This window comes from Mustela erminea, chromosome 9, assembly GCF_009829155.1.
Source record: "Mustela erminea isolate mMusErm1 chromosome 9, mMusErm1.Pri, whole genome shotgun sequence".
NCBI classification, from domain to species: Eukaryota; Metazoa; Chordata; class Mammalia; order Carnivora; family Mustelidae; genus Mustela; species Mustela erminea.
Window position 1 is genome coordinate 55,211,356 of NC_045622.1, and position 24,259 is coordinate 55,235,614.

General features: G+C 37.4%; 1 protein-coding gene and 1 pseudogene across 5 annotated transcripts in view; one reads left to right on the forward strand and one right to left on the reverse strand.

The window, feature by feature from the left end:
- The window catches only part of POLD3 (DNA polymerase delta 3, accessory subunit), a 121,561-nt gene that overhangs the window by 70,745 nt on the left and 26,557 nt on the right, over positions 1 to 24,259 (reverse strand). For 4 of the 5 annotated variants that reach the window (XR_004289130.1, XM_032357823.1, XM_032357824.1 and 1 more), the window contains 6 exons: positions 18,956 to 18,995; positions 17,594 to 17,726; positions 12,373 to 12,637; positions 10,916 to 10,988; positions 5,713 to 5,878; positions 2,944 to 3,050 (listed from right to left, as the gene is read on the reverse strand). Coding sequence is in view for 4 of the 5 variants with exons in the window: in XM_032357823.1 (XP_032213714.1) it covers positions 2,944 to 3,050; positions 5,713 to 5,878; positions 10,916 to 10,988; positions 12,373 to 12,637; positions 17,594 to 17,726; positions 18,956 to 18,995 (784 nt within the window). In the remaining variant the exon portion in view is untranslated. The remainder of the gene's footprint in view (positions 1 to 2,943; positions 3,051 to 5,712; positions 5,879 to 10,915; positions 10,989 to 12,372; positions 12,638 to 17,593; positions 17,727 to 18,955; positions 18,996 to 24,259) is intronic. The other variant, XM_032357822.1, reaches the window with a different exon arrangement.
- Positions 19,751 to 20,386, forward strand: LOC116598657 (annotated as a pseudogene).

Genomic DNA, 24,259 nt, shown 5'->3' on the forward strand with positions numbered 1-24,259 from the left:
TAGAAATTCTGGAAATCATTCATAGCTTCCTAGGAAATTTTTAAAACTACCTATCTTAACCTAAAAAGAGGAGGGTGTCATTTGCTTAACATTCTCTATAAGCAATTTGCGAAAACTGAAAATGTTAGCAAAAACTCAAACGTATCAATTAAAACTATTTCTTCCTAGCAATGTAGACATTACTCTTAATGTGATTTCTTTCTGGGTCTGGCCTTTTCTTGCTTGACAGAGTATGCAGACCTGCTGAATATGCTCAAGCCTCTGCCAGGAAGAGAAACCATGGAAAAGTCCCTTGAGTAGAGATTTAAAGATATGAAGTTGAACAGAATTTTCTGAGAAGAGATTTACTACTGTTAAACACTTATTGAACACCTCTATAACAAACGTAGGGTGAATAATAAGGAAAGCTGCTATGTTAAGCACTGTCCTGGCACTGTTAATATGTCTTATTTGATGTTCATTAAAAACCCTACATAGTGTGTGATAACATCCCCAATTTAGAGATGGAGAAACAAAGAAGTGGAGAAATTAAACAATCTGCCTAAAGTCGCACAGTAAGTGGCAGAGGTAAGATTTATATTCATATCTGTTTAACTCCAAAGTCCCTGCCATTTCCTCCACTCCTGTTGCTCATTTGCTAATTTCCAGCAAAAGGCAGCATCCTGAATAACCTATATTGGTAATAAAATGGTAATAGGTTAGAGACGCTGTGAAGGTTTAAATTAAAGCTCATTGGCTTTGAGACAAAGAAAACATTCAGGAATAAAAAGGAAAAGGTTTATAAATTTAGTCAGATGCTAAAAATTATTTTTACTAGGTAAAAAATCTGAAAGCCTCTCATCTATATTATCCATTACTATAGGTTGTCCTCTTTTCACATTTCTTTTCGCTTCTTTCCAACTAACAACCCCACTCATATTTCTAATCACCCACAAGTATTGTTTCTGTGGGATAAGGATCAGAACTACAGAGAATATTTCAAAAGTATGTAACAAGTGCTCAATGAACCACAGTAATTCCTTGACTTAGAGTGGACTCCTTCACTAGACTATCGAGTTTACCTTTTCAAAGTACATTAGGCTAATGGCTTGAAAGCCTCTTTCAGAATCTTCCCCAAGTCCTTTCCTGTTTGGAAATATGGAAGACTAATCCAATTAGCATATATTCCTGTTATATCCTAATTATTTTCCCAAGTGTCTGCATGGAGTTGCCTCTATTTCTCAATTCTTTACTGGTCAGAACATTCCTTAATGGTTCTTGTTTCATCTACACGCTTGGGTATCCTCCTTTCAGTAGTCTTGGTCAAAACATTTTGATAAATGACATGGAATGAGTATACAGCAACTACCCCTCTAGGATGCTCACAATGCCCTATCCCTACCCACTCCAGAGTCACTAAAAAACCACAGCTCTGATGGGCACTATACCTCTCATGGGGTATCAGAGGCCACAAATTCCAACGTAAGCCTGGCTGTTAGGATCTAAATCCATGGAAGAGTCAAAGATGTGCCTCTATCATAGACAGATTTAATTTCCTTCTACAATTTCCTGGGTCTGTTCATTTCTTTTACATTACAATCATCTGTTTACATAATTTGCTTTTTCACTCAGTTGTACATGTACAGTTGCTGAGTTGTTTTGGGGAAACCTCTGTTGTCATTTTCAGTTCTTCTTATAGCAGTTTCAGATAAGAGTAGAGTCTAACAAGTTTATTTTGTCCTTCAACAGCAGAATAGATTCCTTTTTCTTTGTTATTCTCCTTTAATCTTTTCTAGCATCAGTCTGTTTGTCTTTATACCTTCACTTGATGCTGAATTCCTTTCGACTATATCTCCCTAGCCCCCTCAAAATGTTTTTTACTCAGTATGGCAAAAATTCATGGAGAACTGATTTTGAAAATCCAAGCTTTTCACCACTATTCTCAAAACAGGGTAGAAGTCATCTGGTATGTTAGTTCAACCAAGGCATCTTTCTCTTTAACAGCCTCCTCTTTCTCTACACCTTCATTTACACATTTACACTCTTTGGGAAGAGATCTTGCCTCTTAGAGTATCTGATATTTTTGAAGAGGCACATTAATTTTGCCCTTGGGGCACCTGGGGGGCTCAGTGGGTTAAAAAAAAAAAAGAATCTTGCCCTTACTCTGTTGATCTCACAACAGTGCCCACAGCCTAAAACTGAAAGGGTCTATGGCATCAATCCCTTTCAACAATGACACTATAGATTCTTAATCTTGGCATGGCTTTATTTACGTGGTGTGGAATACCACCATGCCACCAACAGCCTTGATGCCTACAATATTACCCATTTTAAAAGAGTCACATGAAGGTAGCCAAAGGAATATCACTACTTCATTTTTTAAAAAGAGAAGCTCTTTGATAATATATATAATAATAACCCTTATTCTTTTTCTTTTATGTTTATTTTGGCATATTACCAGAAAATGATGGTTCTCGTCAAAAGGTTAAAGCAGACTTTAGGTGGTGCTATGTCTCTTAACACTAGGATTGCTATTGTCATTGTGACCTGTGATAAATTACTTTTTAACTAACTCCTTAAGCATAGTAAGAATTGGCCCATGTTACTGACTAAATATCTGTGTTCCCCCAAAATTCATATGCTGAAGCTCTAATCTCTAATGTGATGGTATCTGGAGGTGAGGCCTCTGGGAGGTAGTTAATGGAATGAGATTATTGTCCTTATACAAAACACAAGAGAGACGATTTCTCTCTCTACCACGCGAGGATAAGAAGGTATCCTACAAATTAGGAGGAGAGCTCCCACCAGGAACCACGCACATCAGACAGTGCCTTAATTTTGGACTTCTCAGTCTTCACAACTGTGAGAAACAAATCTGTCTTGTTTAAGCCATCGAGTGTATGATATTTTTGTTACAGCAGCCTGAGACAATCCCACTAGCCAAAAATTAACAGCAATGCCCACCTTCATCTTCACTGCTATCAGACTCAGGAAGTTTGATTCGTCTCCTCTTTTTCTTCATATTTTCAGTTTCTTTTGTCTCATCATCAGATAACTCCACTCGTTTCCCCCTGTTGGCATCCAGGAATAATTTAAGCATGTTACACAAAATAAAAATGAAAGTATTTATATGCTACTATCAGTCTTGTTTCATAACTCATGATCTTAATTCCAGAGGATAGAAGAGTCAAAGTAGGCCAGTAAAGGTTCTTTTTTAAGGATATTCTGCTAACTGATCACAACTAAGTCACTCCATGGGGTGACCAGAATCAAACATTTTTCTAGCTCTCTATATTGATCATTGGAAGCTACTTACCAGCTCATCAAGAATCATTACAAATTCCTACAAATTCCTTCTTACTTTTCCTATTGGCTTTTCAATGATTCAAAAAGCACTGAATAAGCAGCTACTAAGTAGAGGCTCTTTGCTAAACACTGAGGATGAAAGGTGAAAAAAAAACTATTTTCAAGAAGCTCTGGCAGGAGAAATAGATATAAACACCACCAAATACAAGATAATATGACAGGTATGACTGCACAATTAAAATGTTATGCGACAAGATTCTTACTTGAAAACTGAAAGCTAAGTGGAAGTTTATCAGATAAAAAAAGGCAGACAAAGATATTAAAGAGAATAAAACAAATATTTCAAAGAGGAAATATGGGCAAAGGCATAGACATAAGACCTTAATGTGATTCTAACGACATAATAAAAAAACCTAGACTCCATCTTGTCATTAGTTAGCTCTTGTGGATACTCTATCACACTACTCAAATATGTATGAGATACAGTTTTTAATCTTCATTAACTTATTTCTTATATAACTTTAAATATCAACTTATTTTTCTACTTCAAGCTAGAAAAAAATTAAACCCCAAATGAGTAGAAAAAATTAATGAAGAGCAGAAATCAATGAAATAAAATAGAAAAAAATTAACAAAGCCAAAGGTTGTTATTTTGGGGCAAAAGATTAATAAAAATTAATAAACCCCTTTATAAGCCTGATTTTAAAAAAGACAAAACTACATATTACCAATATTAGGAATGAAAGAATGAATCTGTAGTGATAAGTACAGATTCTATAGATACTCAAAGAATAAGACTATTATCAGGAACTTTATGCCAATAAACTCAATAACTTAGATGAAATAAATTCCTTTAAAAATATAACCAAAACTGGGGCACCTGCAGAGTTCAGTCATTTAAGTGTCTGCCTTTGGCTCAGTTTATGATCCCAGGATCCTGGGATCAAGTCCTGCATCAGGGAGTCTGCTTCTCCCTCTGCCTGGCCCCACCTCTGTCAAATGAATAAAATCTTAAAAAAAAAAAAATTTTTTTTAAAATATATATTATATATATAAAACAAAAACTGACCCAACGAGAACAAGAAAATTTAAATAGCTCTATTTAAAGAAACGAAATTAATAAAATAAACCTTTCCACAAAGAAAACTCTGGGTTTGGATTTGCTGGTGAATTTTATCAAATCTTTAAGGAAAAAAAATAATAATAATACATATATTACACAAACTCTCTGAGAAAACAGGAGGAAACAACTGACTAATTTTATGAAGTTAGCATAACTCAGATACTGAAATCTGAAAAAGACATTAACAGAAAAGAAAATGGCTGATCTATTGCCCTCACAGATGCAGCGGCAAAAAAATCCTTATAATACTAGCCAACAGAATCTAACAATTTATAAAAAGGATAACATCTTATGACCAAAGTGAGGTTCATCCCAAGAATGCAAGGTTAGTTTAACATTTAAAAACCAAGGTAAATTCACCATATTAACAGAAACATCAAATGATCATCTCAATAAATGCAGAAAAAGCATCTGTCAAAATTCAACACACATTCATAAAAAACCTCCAGAAACTAGGAACAGAAAAAGATTGCCTCCATCTAGTAAAGGGCATCTACTAAAAACATACAGTTAACATCATACTTGGTAATGAAATATTGAAAGCATTCCTGGCTATAACCATCAACAATGAGTGTCTTACTGATGGGCTAGGGACATTTTAACCCACACACATCACATATTCTTGGGGATAAGGCCCACTGAGCAGAGCCTTGACCCTCTGAAACGTCAGCATTTTGTTGATGTTTTCTACTAGAGTAGCCCCAGCCTTGCCACAAAAGTCAAGTATTTCTGGGCCTATCAGTGCTGACAGTGTCTTTAGAATTTCTTTCAACAGACTAATTCCTACCAACTATGAGGTAGTGTCTCAAATTCCTGGATCCATTTTTAACAGCTTGTGTGCTTTTTATTTTCTTTTCTAATTACATTTTACCACTTGAAAAATAAACTCATTGATATAAAAAGAAAACAAAGAACTTTTTCTCTTAAATTTGACTGGAAACAGTAACCCCTCGCTTGGCAATCTGAAGTGAAAACAGACATACAGACACAATCAGGCACACTTATGCCATGTCCACAAACTTCAAATTAAGTAAAGAAAAAAAGATAATCAATTTAGATCGATGGGGCCCAAAAAACTGGCTTTGGGCTCTAAATCACCTAAACTGGCTGATTCCACAGTTCTCTTTCACTAGATAAGCTACTGAACTTCTCTCTCTCTTCATGTTGGTTATACAGCTGTATCCCTAAGGCATTAAGTAGGATTTAGTACTCAACTAAAAACCGCCTGCTGTCAATAAGCCCAAACAGACCTTCTCACCCCCAGCAGAGACACTCATCCCCCACAGGCAACAAAATTTTCCTACCTTTTTTTTTCCTTCTGCTGCATCTTAACAGGCTCTGCTTTTTTGCTGGATTTCTTCAGGCCTGTAGGGGCTGCCAGCTTTGGTTCAGTGACAGACACTGGAGGTTGCTCCACTATTTTTTCTTCTTTCACTGCTTGTTCTGAATCCAAATTGACTTTAAGTTTATCTACAAATACAGCAAGCAGATGATATATAACCTCATCATACAATATTAATCTATTATTCTTCTGACAATCTACTAAGTGCCAAATAATTTATTAGGAGCAGGGGCTAAAGGGATAAAAAAAAAAAAAAAATAGTCCCTGTCCTAACAGAACTCAGGGTCTAGTCAGAGAACACGTCTCCTTTCCAACTACCACTCTAGCTCTGTTTTCATTTCTGCCTCTTGCTAATCCCTCATTATATCACAGCCCACAGGCCAAATAATAGTAAAAGCATGGCTTACAAAAAGCAAATACAACTCTATGAGCTAACATCTTTCTCATTTATTAGATGGGAAAATTAAGAGTCTGAGGGATAAAAGACGTTTCCCAAGAGTACACAGCTTACAAACAGTGACAACAGAAATTTGTACCAAGATCCTATTTTCTATTATATTCTATCTACTTAAATATGGATACTCTTATCATCTCACTACTTCTATCTTAATGATATAATTAAAGGGTTTTTAAAATTTAATTATTTTTGTAATCTTTACACCAAATGTGGGGCTCAAACTCACAATCCCAAGATCAAGAGTCGCATGCCCTTCCCACTGAGCCAGCCAGATGCCCCTTAATGCATAATTAAAAGACTACTTTGGAATCAGAAAAGTTTGAGTTATACTGTTTTACTCTGGGTAAGTTACCTAAAAGTCAGTCTTCTCTAGAAAAACTGAAATAATATTTATGAGACTATTGAAAGGACTAAAAGGGATTAGTATGTGAGGTTATATGACTTACCCAAGGTAACATCTATAGAAAAAGGTAAGAGTCAGGATTTGAACCCAAGTCAGTTTGTTTAACTCCTCAAAATCCTTACCTCTTTCCTTATACCAATCTGAAAAACACAAAAACTACTATGCTGTGCAGAGAACTAAGAAATGCAAGCAAGATGGGCCAAGCCATCTGAGAAATTATAGAAGAATATCCTTCATGCTATATATAGTAATTTTTTTCCCCAAGAGAAGTCACAAAATACTCTCAGAAAGCTGTAAACAGCCTGAGGCTCTTCAATAAGTGGGTTTGGTTATATGCTGTAGAACAGCTCAAGCCAGCTATAATGTAGAAAAAAACAACTGATATCTTAGCCTTGGTCATTACACACAGCTTAGGATAAGAGTTTGCAAGTAAAGTATATTATGTGAAAGAACAGATGACAGATAAAAGTATAACATGCAACCCATTTAAGTTTCATTTTCCAAAGACTTCACTGAGAATTCTAAATGGTGGAATCCACTAGAGAATTGTGGCGTTCTCTCCTGCCTATTTTAAAACTGCTGTTCTCAAGTATCGGTACTCCTCAAACTTTTCTACCAAATTGTATAGGAGAGTAAACATGCTTCTCCAGGGGGTCTGGAGTCAGTAACTGACCCTCAAAAAGTGACTTCTCTGAAGTCGCATGTATATCTGTAAAGCTTAAGCAAATTTTGCATTTTGTTACAGAATTATATCATATTGACGACAACTGTTTTAAAATTATTTTTTTAAAAAAGTATTTCCTACCTCCCTCTTGGGGTAAGAAAAGAGTCTACCAATTTCAGGAAACTGAACTTAATTAAAATACCAGTGACCAAACAGACTTCAGCATCCAGAGTTTTTTACTCTGTCTTGATTTCACAGTATTTGAGGAACTCCTAATTCATTTACATGTGCAGCTACAATTGGCCAATTACCCAGTAAAGAGGCAGTTTACTGTAACATTTTCAGACTACTATTAAGGAAAATTTAATCACATATTTTCCTTTTTATCTGAATGATCAAGTCATTTGTATCACTGACTATTAAAAGCATCTCCTCCCCCCGCCCCAGATTTTATTTATTTATTTATTTGACAGACAGATCACAAGTAGGCAGAGAGAGAGAGGAGGAAGCAGGCTCCCCGCTGAGCAGAGAGCCCAACACAGGGCTCGATCCCAGGATCCTGGGATCAGGACCTGAGCTGAAGGCAGAGGCTTAACTCACTGAGCCACCCAGGTGCCCCCAAAGCATCTCCTTTTTATACTCAAGAAAATATGAAACTCCTTTACAAGATACAGATGACTCCTTAATTTTGTCACCAATGCTGTGATTTTTTTTCACATATAAAGCATTAAGGTTCTTGTTAAGGAGGTAATTCACATACCAGAAAATTTACCCATTTAAAGTGTAAAATTCGGGGCGCCTGAGTGGCTCAGTGGGTTAAAGCCTGTTTTCGGCTCAGGTCATGATCCCAGGGTCCTGGGATCGAGCCCCACATCGGGCTCTCTGCTCAGCAGGGAGCCTGCTTCCCCCCCCTCTCTGCCTGCCTCTCTGCCCACTTGTGATCTCTGTCTGTCAAATAAATAAATAAAATCTTTAAAGTGTAAAATTCTGTGGTTTTTATCTGTGCAAACATCACCGCTATCTAATTTTAGAACATTTTCATCACCCCAAAAAAGGAACCCTGTACCCGTTAGCAGTCACTCCCCAATCCCAACCCAGCCCACGACACTAATCTACTAATATTCTACATTCTGTCTTGATAGATTTGCCTATTCTGGACATCTTGTATAAACAGAATTACATAATATGTGGCCTTTCCTGTCTAGCTTCTTTCATTTCCCATGTTTCAAGTTTCATCCATGTTATAGTATAGGTTGATTCCTTTTTTATGGCTCAATAATATTCTATTGTGGGACACCTGGGTGGCTCAGTTGAGCATCTGACTTCAGCTCAGATTGTCATCTTGGGATCGTGAGATCAAACCCTGCACTGGCCTCCCTGCTCGGCAGGGAGTCTCCTCCTCCCTTTCCCTTGGCCCCTCCCTGACTTGTAGTCTATCTCTCTCCTCCTAATAAATAAATAAAATCTTTAAAAAAAAAAAATAGTAAATTCCATTGTATGGTTATACCACACTTTGTTTATCCATTCATCAGATGATGGACCTTTGGGTTGTTTCCACTTTTTGACTATTATGAATAATGCTGCTATGAACATTTGTATACAAGATTTTTTGTGGACATATAGTTTTAATTCACTTGAGTAGATATGCAGGAATAGATGGAAGTGTTGGATATTCGTTTAACTTTTTGAAAGACTGCCATACTGTCTCTAGAACAAGCACATCATTTTCTATTCTCCACAGCAATGTATGAGGGTAATTGTTACACTTGCTATTGTTCAGCATTAGGTTTTTGCTTTTTTATTTTAAGATTTTATTTATTTATTTGACAGACAGAGATCCCAAGTAGGCAGAGAGGCAGACAGAGAGAAAGGAGGAGGAAGCAGGCTCCCTGCTGAGCAGAGAGTCCGATGTGGGGCTCGATCCCAGGACCCTGGTATCATGACCTGAGCCGAGGGCAGATGCTTTAACCCACTGAGCCACCCAGGCGCCCCCAGCATTAAGTTTTAAGTGCTTCAAGTCTCCACAACTCTTTTCATCCAACACTCTTCATTTTCATTGCAATGATCTTGTCATGTGTCAAATACAATAAAAATATTCATCATTTTACTCTAAACATTCTTCTTTAAAAAAAATCTGTTAAATAAATCAACTTTAAAAGCCATTCTTTTTATTAGATAAATATTTAATTCTTTTATTTTATCCAGTTTCCCACTCCCTATCTGCCTACTGTCTGCCTAGCGATTATAATTAACTATTTTATTCTTTATTTGTCTGTCTCTCCTGGTAGTATGTAAGGACCATGAGGGCAGTGATCTCACTTGTCTACATTTTCTTCATTGTATCATCATGCATAATAGTTCCAAGTACACAGCAGTTGCTCAATAAATATTTCCTAAATAAACACATCAATAAATAAGTGTATACTTCTGTATAGCTTGATTTTTTTTGACTAACAAATATTCATAGTTTATGTATTTTAGAAATAATAAAAATGCTTACATTCACTGGTTACAAATGCACCAAAAACAACAAATATAACAAAACAAATAAAAATGTGGACCCAAAAGTCACCAAGAAACCACACAACCTGATTCGGTTCAGTGGACCAGTACCAGCCATGCAGGCCAGTGACATTAGCACCATCTATTTTCACAGAAGTAGGGAGCCCTCCCTGTGCACTCTGCCCGCAACAACACAACGTGCTTCCCAATAACCTGAAAGTATCAAATTTTCCATCTATTTTCAGAACACAAAAACTTTTTGGGATAGCTTTTTGGCAAATAAACACTATCACCCCAAAGCCTCCTCCAACCACTAATTTGACCATCATGGGAAAGCAGAATTCTGACTAATTTTGCTTGCATAGGCATGTAACAAAACGCCTTCCCACAAGATCTTTGTAAAACTGATGCTCCAAGAAAGTGTGCCATAATTATCCTGTGGCTCCTAAATTCTTTCTGGTATTATGCCACATACCCTCAGGGGATGTGTACTTGGTATGAGAAGTATGAAAATATGTGACTACTGGCTCTTTCCATATGAAAGAATCCTTATTTAAAAAAAATTTTTAAATAAAGGCGATTCTATTTTCTCAAAAAGTATTATTTTTAAGTGGCCACTACCCCAGGTCCTTCTAATTCATACTGAGGTCTAGTTCATTATCATGAGTAATCTGTAAAAAATAACTACAGAAGGTCAAAGATTTGTTTTTGCAACCCCCTGGGAGACAGGGGTAATAATTAATAATGGTCACATGAGACAAACCTGACCCCAGAACTTAGGATATTAACCTCAACACTGTACTGTATAACCAAGCAGCCTTCTTCTATTTTGTCACCCATTTTCAAGAGCCCTGTGAAACAAATAATAAATTCTCTTTACAAGGCAGGAAGTAAAAACAGGAGTAGTAAACTATCCCACAAAAGATCTAAACTGAACCCAGCTCACCCATAAAATCCACTGGTCCAGTTGGGTTACTTCCATTCAGTATTTGGTCAGTAGACTGAAAATTTGTATTAGGATGCAGGAAGGCTGCACAATATACCAGATGGGTAAAAACTGAAAAAGGTGGCTTTCACCTCAAATATGTTATTATATGAACATTCATGTATTAATCAAAGGAAGGTAAAAACATGCTTACTCATTGCAGCTTTTCCAAAAAAATTGCTCATCACATTCCCTTTCCCTGGTGCCTTGTTGCCTGTGGAAGATACCTAAAAGCAGAAAACACACATGATTTTTTTCTAGTGTCTAAGGCTATTCTTTGAATAGCAGTCTTAATCTCTTCAATACCAGGGCACACCGTTGTGATGGCACAGTCTCTATAAATCATGCCAAAATGTGTCAGCATTAGATAAAAGAACAAATCCAGACCAGAGTACCTCATGTTTATCTCCAAAGCTTACTTGCTCATCGTTCTTATAGACTTACTATCCATGAATGTGTTTAAACTTTTAAGAATATTTTAAAACTACTTAGTTTAATATAATTAAAACAGATCAGAGGCAGTATGGTACACAAGAAGTGGAGGGAGAACCTTCAAAATGTTACATTTATAATAATCAGAAGTGGATTTGAACACTGATTGCACCACTGAATAGCAATCTGATACCCAGGCAAATCCGTCAATAAGTCTAGCACTCAGCTTCACCACATGCAAAATGGAGATCTCTCCCTCACTGACTGTTAGGAGGATTTAAGCAGAGATCAAACTATTGGCACACAGTAGTTCCATAATGTTAGTGTTTTCCTTCTAATCCCCTCTCCTTTCCCAAAGTGGAAGCTGTAAAATCACAATGAAGGTAATAACAAAAAAAAAACAGTAATTGTGCCTTTCTGGAGTATTTTTAAATACTGTTTTAATGAGACTTTTCTCAAGTGAACGCACTTAAGTTACTTCAGATGAGTGAATAATAAAAAATGAAGGGAAGCAGCTAAAGAAAAAAACAAAAATTCATAAAACAAAACGAGAATGTTAAATATACTAAGAAGAAAGGACTAGAAGGCAAAGGTAAGAATATAAGATGTTCCCAAAATGACGTATTGCTAATATAAAATTCCTTAAACTCTGTAATTTTCAGGTGTTCTCACATGCATTATTTGGCTTGCACAACCATCTTGTAATGTATACAGGGCCATTTTACAGAAGAATCCAAGGCTTGGTGAGAAGCATTATCGAAAGAAAAAGGACTATTTTAGATGAGAATATCAAGAATTAAAGGATTCAAACTAAAGGAGAAAAACTAGAACATATTATATACATCAGAATCTGATGTATATAATAAACTTTATATAATATAAAAGTGATTAAACTGCTACCACTGGAACTATAATGCTTTTCCAGTTACCCATTCTAAGCTATAAAGACGTATCTTTATTTTTTTTTTTTTAAAGATTTTATTTATTTGACAGACAGAGATCACAAGTAGGCAGAGAGACAGGCAGAGAGAGACAAGGAAGCAGACTCCCTGCTGAGCAGAGAGCCCAATGCAGGGCTCGATCTCAGGACCCTGGGATCATGACCTGAGCTGAAGGCAGAGGCTTTAACCCACTGAGCCACCCAGGCGCCCCAATAAAGACATATCTTTAAAGACTTACATTTGTTACCTCTTTAGTCTCTGTTTTGGTTTCCTTGTTGGCATCTTGAGTTTTAGAAGCAGCTTTAGAGGCAAACATACCCATTATCCCTTTGGGCTGCTGGAAAATCTGTTTGGAGGTAGGTGGACTGTGACCATTGGTTGTCAACTCATTATTGGCTGGTGTCTCACTTGATACTTGAAGATTGGACTGCTCAAACTTTTCAGAGGACAAGGATTCAACAGCAACTCTGGGGACTGCAGCTGCACAGTGTATGGCACTAAACCTGAGGTCACAAATATTACATTAATTTCAAAGTCTCGCTCCTTTCCACATGTTACATTCTAAGTTTAATAGTATTAAATTAGAACATTTTTAAACTATCATAGATATTAGAAATTATATTGTGCAAAACTCTCATTTAGATACAAAACAAGTATTGGAGAGACACTGAGGGACTTGCCCTAGATTATACATATAGTCAGTAATAGAACTGGGACTGGAATCTGATGTCTTCCTCCATACCATATTGAATATCTTTATTTTTTTGAATAAAGCTTTTAAATTCAAAACAATAAGAATACACCAGAAAATAACAAAAGATTAGTAATTTCACCACCCTTGGGAAACCAAAGGGTTACCTCTTGTTTTTAAAGACCTTCAACTTATAGGACTACATATGCAATAAATATTGACTGGACCAAAATTATGAGCTTTAAATATTAACAAATTTCCTGGCAACTCTCCTGGCCAGAGTGGATCATGCTTTGAAACAAGGAAGAAGCTGGGAACAGAGCCACTGGCTCCTATGACTGGTGGTCCTTCACTGTCATTTGTTCATAATTTCTAATAATACCAACTAACAGCACCAGACAAGTATGCCCCAAACCAAGTGAAGAAACTTGGCACAGTATGCATGGTATATCAAAAGGAACATTCATCTTTTTTTTTTTTTTTTTAAGATTTATTTATTCATTTGACAGGGATCACAAGTAGGCAGAGAGAGAGAGAGAGAGAGAGGAAACAGGTTCTCTGCTGAGCAGAGAGCCAGATGTGGGGCTCGATCCCAGGACCCTGGAATCATGACCTGAGGAGCCAAAGGCAGAGGCCTTAACCCACTGAGCTATCCAGGCGCCCCCATCTCTTTTTCTATAATCATCATAGATGCGCCTGTTTCACACAAATCACAGTTGTGCTTACAGCAAAGTTCCCCCACTTTTCTAAAAGAGAACACCATTTGATTTCCCCCAGTCTTTAGCTTACTGGGGGTTGGTGAGAGCTCCTTGGATGTAGCGAAGGGCATTATTCATCTTTTGTATTTTAGGTATGCAGTACAAGACCTGGCACACAGAAATACTAGTGAAAGAATGGTAACTGAAGATCCTGGAAATGAGACCTCTGGTTTCTCTCTCTTCTTCAATGTATCACTTCAACTTGGGGTGGGAGAAGATGGAGGTTAAGAAAGAAACAATGTGGTGAGAGTAATCGCGTAGGATTGCGTAGGATCGCGTAGATCAACCAGGCAAAACTTCAAGATTAACTGCTGGAGTAACTAGCGTAAGAAAAAAGTCACTGATAAATTATTTAATTTCAGAAGTAACTTTAGACTGAACAGTCCCAAAGGTAGAGTGTATAGCTTCAAAAATCTTCAACTGATTTACTACGGTCCACTTCAGAAAACCCCACACTACCACAAATATTTTGTGCATCAGAGTTAATAACAGACGGAGATCATTTCCTTTCACCCACTGGTCTTCCTCTCTAGCCTTGCAGTGCTTCTATGTACAAGGAAAAGAGCAATGTCTTATTTCATTGTCAACGTCTAAAGTTGGCCCTCAGACAACTCTTTCTCCATTTGGTCTACATTCCACACCTTAGGGTCAGGACCAGAAACTGGCAATAAGGAAGAGACCAAGTTAGGCTGGGAACATGTCCGAAGAGAGAAGAATCTGCTCGGTCCTAAAATTTCAATTTTCTTCCTGTCATAGCGCTTCTTAAAACACACGAAACAATGAGTCAGATCTCAGTTGGCCCATAATTCTCAGGACCAAATACAAACTTTTTTATTGGAGTAAATTCTTCACATTTCTACCCAAGATACTTTAAGTATTTAAGTAAAGTTTCATTAAAGTGCTTCCTATTGCCACATTTCTACTTGCCATGTTTACTTTAGTGGTCTCTGAGCAAATTTCATTTTGAACTTTTGAGTCACCTTTATTCCTGTTTGCTTATTAGATACAACAGAAGAACTGATTTTTAAAGCTTCACATGCCATAACTATATTTTAATACTGGTTATTTTTGGAATTTAAAAATAAAAAATATATATATAATTTACATAAACACATCTGGGTATTCATCTTTTCTTGTGATCCTTCCCTAAAAACACCACTTATAAATATAAATCATTACTCTTTAGCTATGTAATTACATTTATTTATTTAATAAATATTTGTATGCTTATTATACTTAAGGTTTTGAGCTGTAGAATAAAAGAACTATTATCTACCATTAATTCACTCAACAATTACTTATTGAATGCTTACCATTTGCTAGGTACCATTTTGGTACAAAATAGACACAATCCCTATTCTCATGGAACTTCCAGAAACTATTGGCAAGTCTATATCTATTTCTCCTCAAGAACCTGGTTCTATCAGTTATCCCATCTTCCCCAGTAGCCTCAAGCATTTCTTCTTTCATGGCTCTTTCCTAATAGTACAAGTTCAAGGCACTCTCAACTTTAAAAATGTGTAGATCCTCCCTTAGTCTCAATTCCTTCTTAGCTACCTCTCTTTTTCCTCCATTTTACAGTCAAATTTCCTGGAAGGAGTTGTTCATATTTGCTGTCTCACTTTCTCATGCTCCCATTTCCTCAGCTGACCAGAATGTGGTCAATCCACTGAAAACCCTCTTACCAAGGTCATCACTAAATCCAATGGACACTTTTCAGTTCCTGAAAAGTGTCAGCTTCTCAGCAAGGTATGACATTGTCAATCTGTCCCTCCTTGAAATTCTTTCCTTAGCTTTTAGAACCCCATATACTCGTGATTTTCCTCTCATCCCTGGTTGCTCCCATTTAGGCTCCGCTTCTCTTGCCCATCCCTTGAAAAATGGCTATCATTTAAATAGTGCTTACTATGTGCCAAGCACCATTTGAAGTGTTTTATATATATTCATTCATTTATTCCTTTACAACCCTTTGAGGTTAGAACCATTGTTAGCGTTGCTCTATCGAGGAGGAAACTGAGACACGGAGGTTATGTAATTGCTCAAGGTTATACAGCTAGTAATTGTGGCCTAGAGTTTGACTTTCTGCCCTCTTTCATTCTATACGTTCTCTCTGCATGACTATATCTACTGCTGTGGTTCAATTAATTAGCTATTTTCTCTGATGCCAAAATTTCTAATTTCAAGCTAGATTTCTCTCCTTGACTCTACACTACTGCATGGACATCGCCACTTGGACTCCCCACAGTTTTCACAAACTCAACATGTCCAACCCCAATTTAACGTTTTTTGTTCTCTCCCCAAGTCTACGCCTTCCCACATATTCCCTTTCTTAGTGAAGACACCATCACCCATCCAGACACATGGCCATCATCCTTAACACCATGAATACCGCCCCCATACACACACACACACACACACACACACACACACACCCCTGGTCCCCAAGCATTACAAAATCCAGGTTTTGAGAGCATGACTCTTAACTCTCATACTGCTTCATCTCCAACACCACTACGATACTTCAGGTAACTCTTCTCCACCCTGAATCACTACATTTCTTCTCTCTGATGGCTTTGTCTCCCAATTATTCATTCCCTTCTGATCTATGTTCATCATTGCAGCCAAGGGATTTTTTTTTTTTAAGATTTTATTTATTTATTCATTTAAAGAGCGAGAGCACATGCACATGCACGAACACAGTGAGGTGGAGAGGGAGCGAGAATCTCAAGCAAACTCCCTGCTGAGCACAGTGGCCAACACAGGGTTTAATCCCATGACCCTGAGATCACCTGAGCTAAAATCAAGAGTCAGATGCTTAACCAACTGCGCCACCCCAGTGCCCCCAAGTCATATTTCTGTAATGCAATTTTGATCATTTCACCCATTTGCTTCAACATCTTCAGTAGCTCCCTAGTGCCCTCAGAATAAAGTCTAAACTCCTTAACCTCGTGGTCAAAGCATATAATCTGACACCTACTTCTGTCTTATATCTCATAATATTCTACCTCTCACTCTAAGTTCCTGCCATAGAAAACGACTACGGTCTCACACAGCACCAGGTTTTCTCGCAGCTCTGTCTTTACTTTCCTACTTCTCCTTTGATTGGCTACTACAACTCAAGTCTTCAGGCCTCAGCTTAGCTGCCACACCTCCAGGAAGCCTTCTTTCTTTTGCCTCCTCACTCACAAGTTGGGAATGAGTGCTTCCCCATACATTCTCCCACAGTATTACTCCTGTTAGAGCACTGTCACACTATATTATACTCCCTTAGGACTATCAGTTCCATAAGTTGGGCCATATTCACTCCCTAGTGTATGGCATAGCATCTTTGTGGAATGAATTAAAATTATCTCCTTTGTACCTGTCAAAGTAGTCAGTGCTTAATATGTATGGGGAACTGACTTGAACCTTCAATACAACCCCACAAAGCAGGCATTATTACATCTAATTTAAAAATGAAAAAGCCAAAGCTCAAAAGAACTTAAGTGATTTGTCCAAAATCACCAGGCTATTAAGCAGCAAAGCCACAACACAAACCTGTGCATTACAGTCCACGACCTCACTGAAGATGATATAAAGGATACAAAAGATGAACAAGATCTGAGCCTGGCTGTGGAAGATCAAATGCTTTTGGATGGAAGACAGAGGGATAACAAATCAGAAACAGTTCTTGAAGGACATCTGAACTGGTTCTTGAAAAATGGGTAGGATTTAGACAAGCAGAGACTGGGGTAAGGGAGTAATGAGGGGGCACAACAAACATTTCGGGTGGTGGTGACAGGATAAATACATGAGAAATAAATTTATGGGGAGTCCACTGGGATTTTCAGTATGGGTTGTGGCTGCTATTTTTCACCTTATGATGTACTAATAAAACCAGGCATGTGTCTTACTGCAAGATAAATGGGGTTTTACTAGACTTGGCATTCGCTCTTAAGAGGCAGCCACTGTGTAAACATCTTACAAAATCAATTCGTAAAGAAGCCCACAAGGAACATTAAGGAGCTCACTTGCTGCAGTTCTGCAAGTTGCTTTTAAGGATGTCATAGTCCGTATTGAACAGAGGCCCACTGTCCTTTAGCATGGCTTTCTGGATGCTGTACACATGGATGCTGGCAGTCACCGCTAGCTTGGACTTCACTGCTACAAGTCAACAGGAAAAGCAGTCTGTTAATACACAAACTTCATAGCATGTAGGGACTTTAACAAGAAACCTTTCTGCATTAAAACCATTTGCAATCTGTGGTGGTTCAAAAGCTCTAAAAGGCCAAAGAGTCACATACACAGTATAACATCAACTCTTCTGTAACTAGAACATCATGACAAGGTAGGTGGTGGTGAGTCAGTTCTAAGTTCAACACCTGTGAGGGTATCACTCATCCAGTGGACTTTCAGTAAACATTAATGAATGATTGATGATGACTATGACGTTCCTTTTTTTTTCTTCAGTCACGGAAGAATCTTACACTCTAGCATATAATTAAAGTAATTTCTATCTGAGAAGACTCAATTATACAATTCAATTTTTGTATAGAGAAAGCAACTCTATAACAAAAATACTACTAACCAGGTAAGTCTGCAGCAAAAAACCATAAAACAACGTCACAAGAACAAATGTTAGGTTCCACTAAGAACGGGACTGTGACTGAGTCTACAGCACCTAGCACAAAGCTAGATAGAGTAAATATTCATTATGTATCTACTGAATAACTAAATCTCACGTTGGCCAAAACTATGGGAAATTCAGAAAGACAAAAGTGGACATCTCCTCCACCCTGAATATCTCGGAGTTATTTTGTAAGAAAATGACACCACTGTCAGGAGTCTTTGTATACAAAATACAACAGTACAGGTTTTGTCTTGAGACAATGTCCAGATCATGTGGACCCTGTTACAAAATTCCTCTGAACTGGATTTTTAAATAATAGAACCAGAGCATTAATAGTCTTGAAATGGAATGATAAATTTAATTTATAAGTTATATTAAGTCTTTCTGACTTTAAAAAAGCATTCTTTAATTTTCTTCCTAAAAACTGTTATGGAACACAACACAATATTTAGAGACTATTGTCTCTTCCAGTTGATGAGGTGTTCCATATGGTATTCACGATAATTTTTTGCACGAATGACATGAGTCTTGAAATCCTGTAATAAAAGTGTGTTGTAAATGACAGCAGCTATAGGAAGCTATGGGAAGTTAGTTAGAGGTAGTATCCTATTTTAACATGTTTCAGAAACTACTAATAAAAAAATATTCAGCTTTTCAGTTAAAGAGCTCAATATATTGCATGCAGATGCTAGGGGCAGATTTTTTACTGTACCTACATTGACGGCCTAAGAGGAAAATCTTGGTAAGTTGCTAAAACACTTACCTTCCAATTTATCTTCTCTCACTACTGCAACCTTGTGGCACTGCAAGGAAATAACACTTCATTAGTGTTTAAAGTAGTAATACAACTTGCAATTTTACAGTTTCTTTGCTGATAATTCAAAGTGAATTATGAACATCAGATAACAAATGTGAAATTATGAACATCAGATAACCCTAAAACTCTGTGTACAAGGGTGTCTGGGTGGCTCAGTAGGTTGAGTATCTAACTTGGTTTCAGCTCAGGACATAATCTCAAAGTTGTGGCATCCAGCAGGGCCTCAGAATCTGCTTGCCCCTCTCCCTCTCCTTCTGCTTCTCCCCGCCACCTTAAACAAACAAAACAAACAAATAACAAATAAAATCTTTTTAAAAAATTTATGCACAGGGCTGCCTGGGTAACTCAATAGGTTAAGTGTCTGCCTTCAGGTCAGTTCATGATCCCTAAGTCCCGGGATAGAGCCCGGTGTTGGGTTCCCTGTTCAGGGAAGAATCTGCTTCTTTCTCTCCCTCTACTCCTCCACCCCACTCATGCTCTCTCTCTCTCAAATAAATAAATAAAATCTTTTTAAGAAAATCTGTATACAGTTTAATAAAGTCAGACTCATTTTAACTTGTTTATTTTAAAATTTCTTCATCTGGGTAAGAAAGTGATAGAATATACATATCAATACAATCAAAAACCGAACAAAAGGCAGCCCCCAGCTCATAGTGCTGCCAGCCCACAGAGGAGATTGAGTGCGCAGCCAGGCCAAAGCCCCACTATCTGTGGGGCCCCGGACTACTGAACACAGTGATCATGGTGGCTCAGGCAAGGTATGTCATTCATTGCACACCACCAATACTTCGAGCTGAAGCCCCTCTCCAGCAAGACCCAGTCTCAAACAGGCCTGGGGCAGAGAAATTGGCAGGTTAGCCAAGACTTTCACTGAACAAGGGAAGCTCATTTTGGACAATGTCATGACTCAGCTTGGCCCTTCATGAGCTGAAAAATCTCACCCAGTATAGCCGGCTATTGGATAGTTTTCCAAAGTACTTTCAAAGGCAGAAGCCCTGGATAGTTTATCAGATAGAGTGATTAATCTCAACATGACCTTTGAGGTCATGAAGCAACATCCATTGCTTCCTCAATTCATCCATCTAGTCACCAAGTCTCCAACGTCAAATTCGACTCTCCCAATACTATGGGCCTTGGTGATCTGACTGGAGAGCCTCTCATCCAGTGTGAGAGTAACAGACGAAAGAGATGGTCCTCAAGAGATCAAAGGCTTACAAAGCCCAAAGAGAGCTGGTCCTGGAATATCATCTACCAGACAAGAGGGATGTTAGAAACATTCTCCAGAACAGAAACCAACAAGATCTGGGCCCTATGTGTATGCCTTCCTACAAACAAAAAGTTCAACAAATAAACCAGAAAATATCAGTTACATCATGAGGAAAACTGCATTTACCTAGTCAGATAAGCAGAAGCTCCTCATGCATGCATTTAGAAGCTCGTTGTCCTAAGACCAGAATCTAGGAGTTCTTTGAACATTATATTAGTTTCATTTCTACTGATTTTATCTGGAAATTAAGTATATGCCAAATGAGTCAGATATGAAGCTCAACTTTTGAAATCATCTAGTGTGTTTTACAGTTATCTTCTACGGGGGTGCAACTGAAAAACATCAGAAATTTCTAAACTTTTAAAAAAAAACCTATTTGAGCATAATTAAAAGATCAATTGGTAGTAACCTAACATTTGCTCAGAAGAATAAGTGGTTGATAATGTTTCCTTATTTTCTGGAAAAGAAACAAATTCCATGTCATTTGGGGAAAGTATCTCATCAGAGGCTTTTGTGCAGATTGATGTCAAAAAAGACATCTTTAGCATTGCCGTATATGGCTCTGTGAGATACTATGTCTATAAAATTCCAGGAAAAAAACCAACTGGATTTACAGATTAGTTGCATGATGCAAATTCACTACTGCCTTTACCTAAGACACTTATTTCTTTCTTAAAGACTTTTCTTTTTTCCTTTTGAGAGAGAGAGAGTATGTGTGTGTGTGCAAACAAGCAAGCAATCGAGCAGAGGCAGAGCAAAGGGAGAAAATCCCCAAGCAGACTCCCTGCTAAGCAGAGCTCTAATCAGGGCTTGACCTCACAAACCATGAGATCATGACCTGAGACCAAGAGTCAGACACTTAACTAAGCCACCCAGCACCCCTACACTAAGACATTTATAAACTAGCCATGTAAGCTGAATTTATTTTGTTGTTAAACATAGCTTCAGTTTACTCAGAATTTTCAATTTGTTACAGTGTATTAATTAGCTCATAGGAAAATTTATGTCCCCAAGATTTTTCTTTTGAGAATACACAGGCACTGAGGGATATGATTTATGTTAGAAATTGACATAAGTTCTTGCAGAAACACCCAAGTTAAATTTTCAACAGAATATGTAATTAAAGTCTTAATGTTTTCATATGTTATTCAGCTTACAAACATGTGCTTTAAGATCTAGTTAGTTTTGTTTTTTTTTAATATTATTTATTTATTTATTTGATAGACAGAGACATAGCAAGACAGGGAGAGTGGGAGAGGGAGAAGCAGGCTTCCCGTTGAGCAGGGAGCCCAGTGCAGGGGTCGATCCCAGGACTGTAGACAGGCACTTAACAACTGAGCCACCAAGGCACCTCAGGATCTAGTTAGTTTTGTTTTTTAATCAAAATGTAAGCTCTGCCTTGATGAGTAACAAATTAAAGTCCAAAAAAAAAAAAAGAAAAAAGAAAAGAAAAGAAACCCATAACACTAGTAAAGCAAGAATACTTTATCATCAGGAAATAGAAAAAGATCAGGTATCCTTGGGGAAAATTACCTTGATATATATAACAATAACAATCATAATTAGTAAAATAATTAAAAGTATTTTATTATTTTTTATTTATTTATTTATTTAATTTTTTATTTTTTTAAAGATTTTATTTATTTATTTGACAGAGAGAGAGATCACAAATAGGCAGAGAGACAGACAGAGAGAGAGATGAGGAGAAGCAGGCTCCCTGCTGAGCAGAGAGCCCAATGCGGGACTCGATCCCAGGCCCCTGGGATCATGACCTGAGCCGAAGGCAGAGGCTCAACCCACTGAGCCACCCAGGCGCCCCAATAATTAAAAGTATTTATATGCCAAGTTAAAAAAGGCCAGGAGGGACGCCTGGGTGGCTCAGTTGGTTAAGCAGCTGCCTTCGGCTCAGGTCATGATCCCAGCGTCCTGGGATCGAGTCCCACATCGGGCTCCTTGCTCTGCAGGGAGCCTGCTTCTCCCTCTGACTCTGCCTTCCACTCTGTCTGCCTGTGCTCGCTCTCGCTCTCTCTCTCTCTGACAAATAAATAAATAAAATCTTAAAAAAAAAAAATAAAAAAAAATAAAATAAAATAAAAAAGGCCAGGAAAATAACTGAGTTTGCTGAATGAGCTCTTTATTCCTAATCAAAATTAACACCTCTAATGATGACCGCCATAGTTATGTTCACTTATCTGACAGGAAAAACCTTTATCGGCAAGTATAATCTGAATAGCCATATTAAAACAAAAATATTTAATTCCTCAGTGGGCAACAAGGATGCTTGCTGATGTCCTGTGGCCTGGTAGGAAGAATGGAGCAACATGAGAGCTAGAGGAGAAACATGATTCTTCAATGGCATACTTACTTTACTTGGTGCTAAATCAAATGAAATAAGTCCTTGTAAAAGCTGTTATTAACTGCCTTTGAAAATTTAGCCCATTTTACTAAGGACACTTGAAATATGAATGCCTAGCATGTGTTTCTTATGTATTTTGTGTGTTTATTTTCCTTTGTTTTGATTTTTTTTTTTTAAAGATTTTATTTATTTGACAGAGAGAAATCACAAGTAGATGGAGAGGCAGGCAGAGAGAGAGAGGGAAGCAGGCTCCCCGCTGAGCAGAGAGCCCAATGCGGGACTCGATCCCAGGACCCTGAGATCATGACCTGAGCCGAAGGCAGCGGCCCAACCCACTGAGCCACCCAGGCGCCCCTTTCTTTTGATTTTTTAAAAATTCAAGGTTGATCTTTCAAAATGGACCAAGGCTTTTAAGAAGGATTATAGTAAACATTTCATTCTTTACAAATTTTTCTATGAATGTTTATTACATGCTTCCTAAAAATGTATTCACTACTAAACATGAATTATCAATAGGTTATCTGGCATACATTAGTATTACTGTATTAAAATAAAACTAAATTTTATAACTGTGAACACAAACAAAAAAGCAAACACAGCATCTCAAATAGTGTAAGTAAAAGTGACTTCTTAGTAAGAAGTTCTTAATAAGAATTCTTAATAAGAATTAATATATAATCATATGGAACCAAATAAAAATTGGATCTGTCACTCAGATCTGGAATACCTTCTAAATCAAGCAAAGATTTAAATATAAAGAATGAAACCATACATATACCATAAGAAAATATGGATGAATTCTTCTATAAATGGATAAATGTAAACAGATACAATCTGAGAATAAGGAAAGGTTTCCTAACTATGAACAGTAAGAGTTCACTTAAATTATCCATTAAACTAACAAATATACAACTTCAAATGACAAAAATAAACTTTAAGCACAAAGTACAAAGACAAAAATATCTGCAACTCACATCACAAAGAGTATTAGTATATTGCTTCCAAAATGGAGAAGGACACTTCTTTAGAAAAACAGGCAAAGGAAAAGAAATGCAACTGACCCTGAAACAGATGACAACACGCATTGTGTGGAGAAGGGGTCTCTCACACATCACTCATGGGAATGAAAAATGGAGAGGTATTGGCAATTACCCAATACAGTCCATATATACCTTAGGAATCCTAGGAAAATGTAACCCTAAATGTGGCAAAATATACAAACCATATATTCACTACAACACTATCTGTAATGGTGAAATACTGTAAATGACTCAAAAAACTATTAAAAAGGGACTGCTGGGACATTGGGGATGGTATGTGCTATGGTGAGTGCTGTGAAGTATGTAAACCTGGCAATCACAGACCTATACCCCTGGGTCTAATAATACATTATATGTTAATAAAAAAATAAAAAATTAATTTAAAAAAAAGAGACTGCTGAAAAAACTAAAGTAGATCAATGTAGGATCAGGTGAGGGATGCCTGGGTGGCTCAGCGAGTTAAAGCCTCTGCTTTCGGCTCAGGTCATGATCCCAGGGTCCTGGGATCGAGCCCCGAATCAGGCTCTCTGCTCAGTGGGGAGCCTGCTTCCTCCTCTCTCTCTGCCTGCCTCTCTTCCTACTTGTGA